Genomic DNA, 9,887 nt, shown 5'->3' on the forward strand with positions numbered 1-9,887 from the left:
TTTCTTCCCTTAGCGCAAACATTTTAAAAGGTCCGCCTTCTTCAAAGAAGGCAATAGAATGCATTGTGACAGGTAAAAACCCTGTACCTCTTGTCCATATTCAAACATAAGATATTTAAGAAGTTTTAATTCAAATACTAGCAATAAAAAATCTCACATATTTCTTAGGATGCTAGTCTTTTTTTTTAATCCCCCCTCCCCATCTCAACACTGACTTACAAAGACATTTACTAATGTATAAAGTTTCTTTTTTAACTTGCCTTTGTTGAATAGTTTTCAAATATAAATTGGTCTGAGGGCAACTCATTAGGCTTTGTGCGTTTTGTTTGTTTTAAACGAGACCTGCAAAACTCTGTCTCCAAGGCGGTATCCATTCAGGCTGGCTATTGCCATGGCTGCCTCATCATAGTTTGTCATAGTCACAAATCCAAAACCTTTGCACTTGTTTGTGTTGAAGTCACGGATGACCTTCACGTTGGTCACGGCGCCGAAGGGTCCAAACATTTGCCACAGGATGCTCTCATCCGCATCAGGAGCTAAATTGTATACAAAAATGCACCATCCGGTTCCCGCATGTCCCGGGATATTGATCCCAGCCAAACTGGTCATTCCATCAATGGTCATTGGAGAAAACCTACTAACCAACAGGGGGTGGGAGGGGGACACAAAACAAACACAAAGCTTTTTTTAGTTCCAGGAATGAATTTAAGGATGCAGCCTATTCCCTTGTAATAACATGCTGATTGTTAACCCAAGATCCTTTCTGCACAATTAAATTTTGTGTTGTAAATGACCATAGAGCTCTTTCATGCAGCTTTCCTAATTTTGTTGTGAGTGACTAAATTTTCTCAGCATTGAAAGCACATATAATTTATACCTGGGAAAAACAGCATTTACTCCAGGCACTGCTGCATTTATAGCTACAGTGCAATAGTGGAACAGAGTGATTATAATGTCGGACTAGAAACCCAAGTTTGAATCCCCAGCCAAGAGGTTCACTGGGTGATCTCGGGGCTGTTGTTAGGACCGACTGGGGAGGGGACAATGATCCACCTAAGCTCCCTGGAAGAAGGTCTCGGAAAAAATGCAGAGGACTTCCAATAGGCAGGTTTACGTCAAACAGGACTTTGTGGTCAAGTTACTCTTCCTGTATTAGAAATAGCTGAATATAATCACACCCCACACTGAGACACACACGCCAGAACTACCTGTCCTCAAATGGTGTCACTACTGTCTCTACGTGAGCTACTATTCCAAATGCATCTCCCTGCAGTCTTTTTGGTATGGAGAGTGACAAATTCCAACGAACAGGTTTGCCTCGGTTGGCATATCGCTAGAGCCATTGGTGCAGTCTATGAAATGTGGTTACTTATGGATGAACAGCACATGATCGGTAGCTTCCCTGCCACACACACACCCCCGTACCATGTGTACCTTAAAGTTATATACAGCTCCATTATTTGGAGGCAGTATGCACCTACAAATCCAGACGGATCCATTTGGGGAAGCAGCTGCAGTGACAAATCTTGCCAGTAAAAGCAACTGGCTAAAAGCGTAAGCAGGTCTAATCTTGACTAGGTAGCCTTAAGGAAGTCACTGTTCTCCTAAGCTCTGGGTCTCATTTGCAATATGGAATTCATACTAGCCCTATTCACATGTTACAGAGATTGCATGTACAACCTGCATGTAAGTGCGTACACCTGTTTTGTAAGAAAGAGCCAACACAAGTTCATTTTACATATGAAACTGTAGACCAGTATGTGGATAAATGTGAGATTTAAATCACACGTTCAGCAGTGTGTGTGTTGATGTAAAATGAGAATTACTCAACTGATATATAAAGAAAAATCAAGTGTACATTCTACATGGATTGTGTGTGCATTCACTGTAACTTGTGAACAGGGTTACAGTCTTACATTACAGGACTGTATAGGATTCACACGTGTATGTGAATATTCTATATGAAAGTGTTACCATAATCCTGGCAGGTCCAATCCCGCTCACCATACAGATATAATGTACTACTGGAGCTGAAAGGGGCTTGCTATGTTGTTTCAAACACACTAAAATGCAGCTGAACACGCTACTTCAGTTGTGCAAAAAGGTTCCTCAGTCTTTCAAAATACTTGATTGACACAGAAGGAAAGAGATCATTAATTTTTTAACATAAAAGAGTGGTCAGCAAACAAGTAGAGTTAAAAAATAATGCTAAAAATTGATGACAAGGAAAGGAAGTGGCAAGTGTTCACTAAAATGAAATGGCTTCATTTAATGTCCAAACATGCAAGCAGAATTCAATGGGAAAAAAAATTCTTTAAAAATGCTCCAATAGACTTTCAACTCAAGCACTCAATAGGAAGATTAGGTGTTATGGACCTAACACAAGTCCTCATTACCTCTTTACTCCATAAGCCATGTTGAGCAGATTGTCCAACCTGCAAAACACATTTAGTAAAGAGTTCAGTCTTCAGATTTACCCTCACGTGTCATATTGCTAATACATCTCAAATAAAGTTTGAGTCCAGTGGCACCTTTAAGACCAACAGAGTTTAATTCAAGGTACAAGCAAGGTACAATGCGCACTTCTTCAGATACAATGAAATGGAAATTACCAGTCCATACATATGGGGGTATATACATACAGGCCCACCCTCTACCTATATGTATGGACTGGTAATTTCCATTTCATTGTATCTGAAGAAGTGCGCATTGTACCTTGCTTGTACCTTGAATTAAACTCTGTTGGTCTTAAAGGTGCCACTGGACTCAAACTTTGTTCTGTTGCTTCAGACCAACAGCTACCCACCTGAAGACATCTCAAGTTTCACAAAACAAGTTTACAAGGCTATAGTTGTACAAGCATACATTTACCTGCATTTTCTACCCTTTGCCATGTGGAGCTGGCATGCTTCCACACAGCCAGTCACAATTACCCTTCCACCATTTATGTATAAGAACTCCACCTTAGAAGGACATAACACCAGGCTTTCAAGACAATCAGACATGTTATAAATGATAAAATGCCCAATATTAAAATAATTCAGATAATTAATTTCACACAGGATTCCTTGCTGGTAGGCTAAATTCTTTTGTTAGTGACAAAATGTATTCCCCTTTAAGGAACTGCTTAATAGATGCACTAACCCATTTTTTCTATATAGCCACTCCACAATTATAAATAGATATATTTTCTAAAATTCAGTATGGTGAAACCGATTTGCCAAAATTTCTGTTGATTAGATATTTTCTGGATATCAATTACTTGTTTTGGAACCAGGTCCTCCTGGAGGTTTAAAAAGATTATACTAACGCTTGATTTATTACCAGCAGTATTCAAGAGACTTAACATTTTACCACATAAAGTTAAACCTTTAAAACAGGAATGTCAGTTTGGCAGATTATATTTTAATTTACTCTAAAACACGAACCTATGCAGAGCAAATTATTTTATGCTCATACAGGAATTGGTGAATAGGTTAATGCTGGCTCCTCCTTATCCACCACTAAGATATCAAAGACTTAAATACACTCATGTTTCCTCATCACAGAATAAGGTGTATGCAAATATGCATAAAGAGTGTAAGTAATAGTTCTGTATAAATAGTGTTCAAGGTTAATAAATTCTAACATTATAACAAAATGTGAGGTACTTTTACTTCTCAAAGGGAAATAAAGCTACAGTGCATGGGTGGCCTGCCAAGGAGTGGCTTTTTCTGAGGTTTTCTGTGAATCTCTCTCATATTTATATGGGATTCGAATGTATCACACTTCTGAGTGGCCATGTTAGTGGATGACTTAACCACTTTCAATGGCCAATGAGGTGGGGGGCCCTGACACACAGTGAACTTTCACTGGTTGAAGGGTTTGTCAGGAAAAACAAAATATCAACTTCAGCCTGGTCAGAAAGAGTCTGTCATGGTGTGTGAAAAGAGAAGACTACAATTGCTGGTAGAAGGAACAAAAAGAGCTGAAGGAAGAGAACAACCGAAGAGCTGTCTGATCTGGCAAATGAAGCTGAAAGGAAGATTGTGACTGGAGGAAAAAGAGCCTCCCAGGGTCTAGCTGAAGACAAGGTGGAATCTTCCTTATACTGGCATCTTCAGGGAGCAATCTTGACCAAGAAGAAATCACTACCTTCGTACAGGTGCCAGGGTCCTCAAGGTTGCCTAATTAAGGCGGACACGTCACTTATGATGTGTGGGGGTGGCTATCGAAGGGTTTTTTTAAAAAAAAATTACAGAATTATCCTATCACAACTGTGCAGTACTGTCCAGCAAGCACTTTCCATTTAAATCCTCATGATCCAGGTTTGGGGCATGCCTTTTAGCATTAGGAACATAGGCAAAAGGGGGAAACCCACTCTTGAAAATGACCAGACTCTGTTTCATAAACTTACAAGCAGCTGTGAAGCCCTGTTCATGTTGCCAAGGGGATTACCTGCTCCCAAATGTGTCAGTCTTGCCCGTGGGGGCCTGGATTCCCCCCCTCCCTTTTCTTTATTTTTGCAGAATTCCAGGCGGGGCAGCCAATGCCCACTTTCCCCAGTGAGTCTTTGCTACTCTGCAGCAGCTCCCCAAAGGATTGGGGGAGGAATGGGTGGATAGGAAAATGGAGGAGGGGGATGTAAATGATCACAGGGGAGGTGGGGGGGGAGCCATACGCTCTCTGCCCCCAGCACAAGCAGCCTCGCTTGTTCTCCCTCCATTGGTGGGTCATCGCTGAAAAGTCACTTTGGGGGGCTGCAGGACAAGCCCCACTCTGCAGAGTAGCAAAGAGATAGAAGAATTACTGAATTAATAGGTTGGTTGGTTTGAAAACTTAACAGTGGATTCTACTACAACATTCCTTTAGGCAGCCCACCTCCATTCTCACTTACAGATTTATGTAAAACATGGCAGTCCATTCCTGGAGAAAGCTGTCAGCTTAAGAGTGCTCCGCTGCCTCCCAGCCCATGCCTGGAGAGCCCCACAGCCAGTCCAGGAGGTGATGACCCATCGATGGAGGGAGAACAAGTGAGGCTGCCCACTCTGGGGGCAGAGAGCATACTGCTTCCTCCCTCGCCTGGCACCTCCTCTCCAATCATTTACATCCCACACACTTTCCTATCCCCCCCAATTCTTCCCTGCAGCAGACACGGCTTCATGGTTGGGCAGAAAAGAGGTGCCGTGGGTCTGGAGCTCCTTGGCAGCTTCCATGAGTGTGGGGCTTGACTTTCACCCCTTTCCTCCCATGTGAGGCACTCAGAGCGGCCCATTTCTTATCAAGGGAAAGCAGCAGCAGGAGGCATACCAGCAGGGGACTAAACCTTGTGCAGCTCCTTGTAAACTCCCCTACCCCATCGTTTAAATTTTTTTCCCCCTCTGCAATCTGTCTAGCGAAAGTCTCTACGACCATAGTCTTTGTGATTGTGGTTGACTGAAAAATCTTATTTCGGTAGACTAATGAACTTGTCAAAAATACATAAGGCTACCTCTGAGAGTACATACAGATTGAACAGTCTCCTATTTCAAAGAACAAGCCCAGCACAAAACTGACCAATAAGGAGTGGGAGGAATGACCTCAATGTGGGCAGAGAAGTGGCCTCTGAGGGGCTGGAAATTGGGGGGGGGGTTTATCCGAGGGAACATGTCAGCTTTTGAACTAGCTTTGGCTTGGAAGAGAGGGGAGAGGAAAACTTGCCGCAAAACTGCTCCCAAATAGCCCAGGCCAACATCAAATGAAAACTGAACTGAGCGCTGAAGTGAGGAAAAACAATGCAGAAGAAGGGTAAAATCCAGAAGGAAGTGCACGGTAAACATGGTGGCAATGCAGAACAACAAAGAAAACCTGACTGACATTCATGGTGAGAGCAAGGCAAAACACCAGTGCAGAACAGACCAATGCCGTGTACCTGCATAACAAATCTTCACTTAAATACAACCAGAACCCATACAGTCAATTTTGGAAAAGGTTGTAGAAAGACAGTTCCCATAATCTTCCATTACCTGTTATGTATCACCCAATGTACAACATCATTGAAGTAAGGAGAAGACTATGTTAAGCACATCAGCCAATGGAGTACATTAATTACCAAAAAAAACCCCAAACCCCAAACCCTCTTTAATGAAAAGTTGGGGCTATGAAAAATTCCCATGGGATGGATGCACCAGTATTAGTACCTAAAGTACAAATCTCTATGGCTTCAGTCAAAATTTTTAAGAACCCTGAAAATAATCCAAGAGAGACATCTTCCCACTTTCTCCTCTGGCCATGGAAAATTTTAAATATACAAAAACCAGAAGCAATTTTGAGTACATACAGCACAAGTAGTGATTTTTTCCTGAAAAAAAATTGAAATGCTGAAAAATATTACAAGTGCATGTTCCAGATGAAGTCTAAAATGTGAACAATGACAATTCAATAACAATTTTTAATACTTCACTTTGGGACATAAATATGGATTATGTTCCTATTTAGTGATGGAATATACAACAAAGAAGTGCTGGCAATTTCTGACACTCACAAAATTTGAATGCCAAGATACACCAAATTTTAGACATTGGCCTGAATCCATCAAAGGATTTATGTGGAGTGGGGGATAAGGAGTTTTTTTTGGGGGGGTTGCTGATTCCCCTCTTCCTCTGCAAACCTCCAGCTTCCCCCACAATCTTCCTGATGGTTCTCCGTTCCCCAGGAACAGCAATTCAGGAGGTATTTTGGACATCAGCAGAAAGGGAAGCCACGAAGTCATGCTCCATGACAGGAGTCCCTCCTGTCAATGGAAATTTCTGGCAGATCCAAGCCATTCACTGTAACGCATGTAAACTTATTTGGAGAGAATATTCACACAGCTGAGTGCTGAATACTCACTTTATTCTTTCTTAACCATTAAGTGAGCCATATGCCAACATCCTTTTAATCACCACTACACTCTGCAGTGAACATGAAATTGAGCACACTTCAGAGGACGGCGGAAGACAGGAGGGCCTGAAGGGAGATGATCCATGGGGTCGCGAAGAGTCGGACTCGACTGTGCGACTGAACAACAACAACAACACTCTGCAGTAAGTTGGCATTAGCTATTTCACTTCTATCGCCCCTACAATTAATTTCAACTGCGCCTATTTTTCTATGTGTAATCCAAAATGCGCAGTTAAGAAAAATATTGCAGAAATTCAGCAAGCAAGAAAGGTACTGAAGATGCTACATTTGAAAAGACATCAACCATCTATTTACATACTGCAGAATACAGACACATTACTCTGAATCCTTGAACAATCTACATATTGGCTGCTCAGAATTATTTTCATGAACAAAGCATGTGAGGCAGGAGTGGCACAGTTTTTGGAGTATGTATGGTGATAGTTTCAGCAAAGAAGCAGCAGAGTGAATGTAGGTCAACAATGGATTGTCCCTTTTCCCTCCAAATAAAATCCAGGTAGCACTTCAGAGAATTATCCCCTTTTGAATATTTTCAGCAAGCTATAAAACTGACCTGCTGTTAACGTGTGGTATTTAAGGCTGAATGTGCATATTTATTATTTATAAAATGTGTATGCTGCCTTCCTACCAAACGAGGGCCATGAAGTAAGCTACACAAAAGCTAATGTCTAGAACAGGGATGTCAAGCTGGTATTGGTCCTGTTTTGAGTAGTGTGAATGAATACTTGTGGCTTCCTGGTCTTGATATTTCAACAGATGGATATACTGTAGGTGTGTAAGCAACAATGATTGTGTGCATAAAATAGATTCTTCTGTTTGAAGTGACCAATACAGTTCATATCCTGAGTCCCTAATGGCAATATAGACTTTGGGTTAGGCAGCCTCACTAGAACAAAAAAGGATGAGTCCAGGTCAAACACTGAGTAGATTGGAACCTGAACAATGGGTTGAATCGTACCAAGTGAGACAGATACATAGGAAGTCAAGCATTCTAGTCACTGGCCTCTGTACCGGGGGAATATCACTGAATACACCAAAACATATTGTATACCAAAACATAGTTGGGTTCAGGCCCATGTTTAGAAATTAGCAGTCAAATTAAAGTTACTAGCATAATTTCTGCCTTACTTTAGAAGTGACAGGAAGACACTTGAAATATATTTCCGGAGTCCGCCCTGTGAAAATTCCTGCAAAATAAACAGCCACAGGCTAACATGGCCCCTCCGCTCAGGATTCTGGCACCCTCCTGGACAAAGGAGACAATACAACTTCCCTGTTTTGATACGGCCTCCTTCCAGGCTTGTGTGCATCATTTAGTATGACTGCCCATAAAGTGAGCACAGTCGTACGTTACCAGAAATGTTGACTACCTGTTACCTGTGCAACTGATGCATCACCCACCTTGTGTTATCTATACTAACAGAACTGATTGCAAGAGCCCAACTGCAACAGTTATTCAAAAAATTCAGGCAATGTTCTATAAACACCTTGGCACGTGCAAGCTACATCTGGCCACTGGAGTGCCACACTAAAGAAGAGCTGTGCTTTGCCCCATCCCTAATGTAAGGAAAAACCTTCACAAACCTCCCAGCCCAAGAGACATCCAGCTGTCCTCCTCAACTAGGGCAAGGGCTTCTTCTGCCCTGGCCCCTACCTGGTGGAACTCTCTGCCAAATAACATCTGTGCTCTGCAGGACTTGTTGCTGTTCTGCAAGGCATGTAAGCAAGAGATGTTCCGCCAGGCATTCAGCTGAGGACAGCGATGGTCTTCCATCTAGTCTGGCACTCCTCTTCCTCTTCTTTTCCCCGCCTCCCTCCTCTATGAGGCAATGACACTCCAGGAATTATCGCCATCAAATAGGTTTTAGGCTGCTGTAATTTTATTTTATGTACTGTTTTAATCTTGAAACCACTTTGTAAGATTTGTAATTTTATCACTGTTGTATCCTGCCGTGAGCCCTGTCTTTCAGGGGAGGGCAGCTGAAAAGATGGATTTAATAAATAAATAATAAATAAATATAGAGTAAGTGGTACATGCAGCCCCTCAAGCCATATTTTTCCAGCATACACCAGTATGTACACACTAACCTAACAATGCTGAAGGTTAAAAAAAAAAAGACCTGGTGACTAACATTAGGTGGCTTATGAGAGTTATGTCCCATGATTTTCTATATTGGAAATGTGCCAACAACTGCAATCCTACAAAGTAATACTGAATGGAGGGAGTCCCCTTTGAGTGATTCAGTGCTACTGGACGTTAATATAAATCACAACCGTAAGTCAGGATGGAAATAGTGAAGATTTTAAGATCCAGGCTGCCACTCTGAAACCTGTTTGGAAAGAAGTAAGCCCCACAGAAACTGCAGATTGTTTCTAGGTAAACAGACTGGGCTGCACTTTCTTCCCAAGGGACTGGAATCAATTACACAGACTTTTCAAGAATTCATTACAGACTCGGGGGTGGGAGGGACAGAACTGATGCTCTAGGAGTCAAGTCAACATTCAGGTTAAAAGCAAAAGAGAGAAATGTTAATCCACGGAAACCTTTTTTGATTTATTATAGTTATACCAGATTTATGGCAGCAGTGCTTTGAATTCATCCCAATTCATTTACTATCAAGGGTTCACAATGCAAACCTGCACGCCACATTCTCCTTCAGATTCAGCTGTCCGTATTCCCAGCCCGATGAACACTGCTCACAATCTGTAACAAATGTGTGTGCCCACAAAAGCTTATACCTTGAATAAAACTCTGTTGGTCTTAAAGGTGCCACTGGAGTCAAACTTTGTTAATCTGGAAACTTGTAGATGATATGGGGAGAACTGGACCAGAGTATCTTGAGTAAAGACTGCTCAGGGACTTCAAAGGCCACACGATGTTGCGTGCCCTGATTCTAGCATTTGTTATTTCCATAAGAATTTACCTCTTTCATGTTAGTGCAGCAACGCTCCCCCCCCCCCCAGGG

General features: G+C 41.9%; 1 protein-coding gene across 3 annotated transcripts in view; it reads right to left on the bottom strand.

Moving 5' to 3' along the window:
• Positions 1-302: 302 nt before the first annotated feature.
• Positions 303-9,887, bottom strand: part of ELAVL2 (ELAV like neuron-specific RNA binding protein 2) — an 87,434-nt gene continuing 77,849 nt past the window's right edge. For 2 of the 3 annotated variants that reach the window (XM_015427746.1, XM_015427743.1), the window contains exons 6-7: positions 2,397-2,435; positions 303-637 (exon numbers count right to left, since the gene is read on the bottom strand). In XM_015427746.1, coding sequence (XP_015283232.1) covers positions 307-637; positions 2,397-2,435 — 370 coding nt within the window. In that variant the 3' untranslated portion in view covers positions 303-306. The remainder of the gene's footprint in view (positions 638-2,396; positions 2,436-9,887) is intronic. The other variant, XM_015427744.1, reaches the window with a different exon arrangement.

This window comes from Gekko japonicus, unplaced genomic scaffold (genome assembly GCF_001447785.1).
Source record: "Gekko japonicus isolate JY-2015 unplaced genomic scaffold, Gekko_japonicus_V1.1 scaffold440, whole genome shotgun sequence".
Taxonomy (NCBI): Eukaryota; Metazoa; Chordata; class Lepidosauria; order Squamata; family Gekkonidae; genus Gekko; species Gekko japonicus.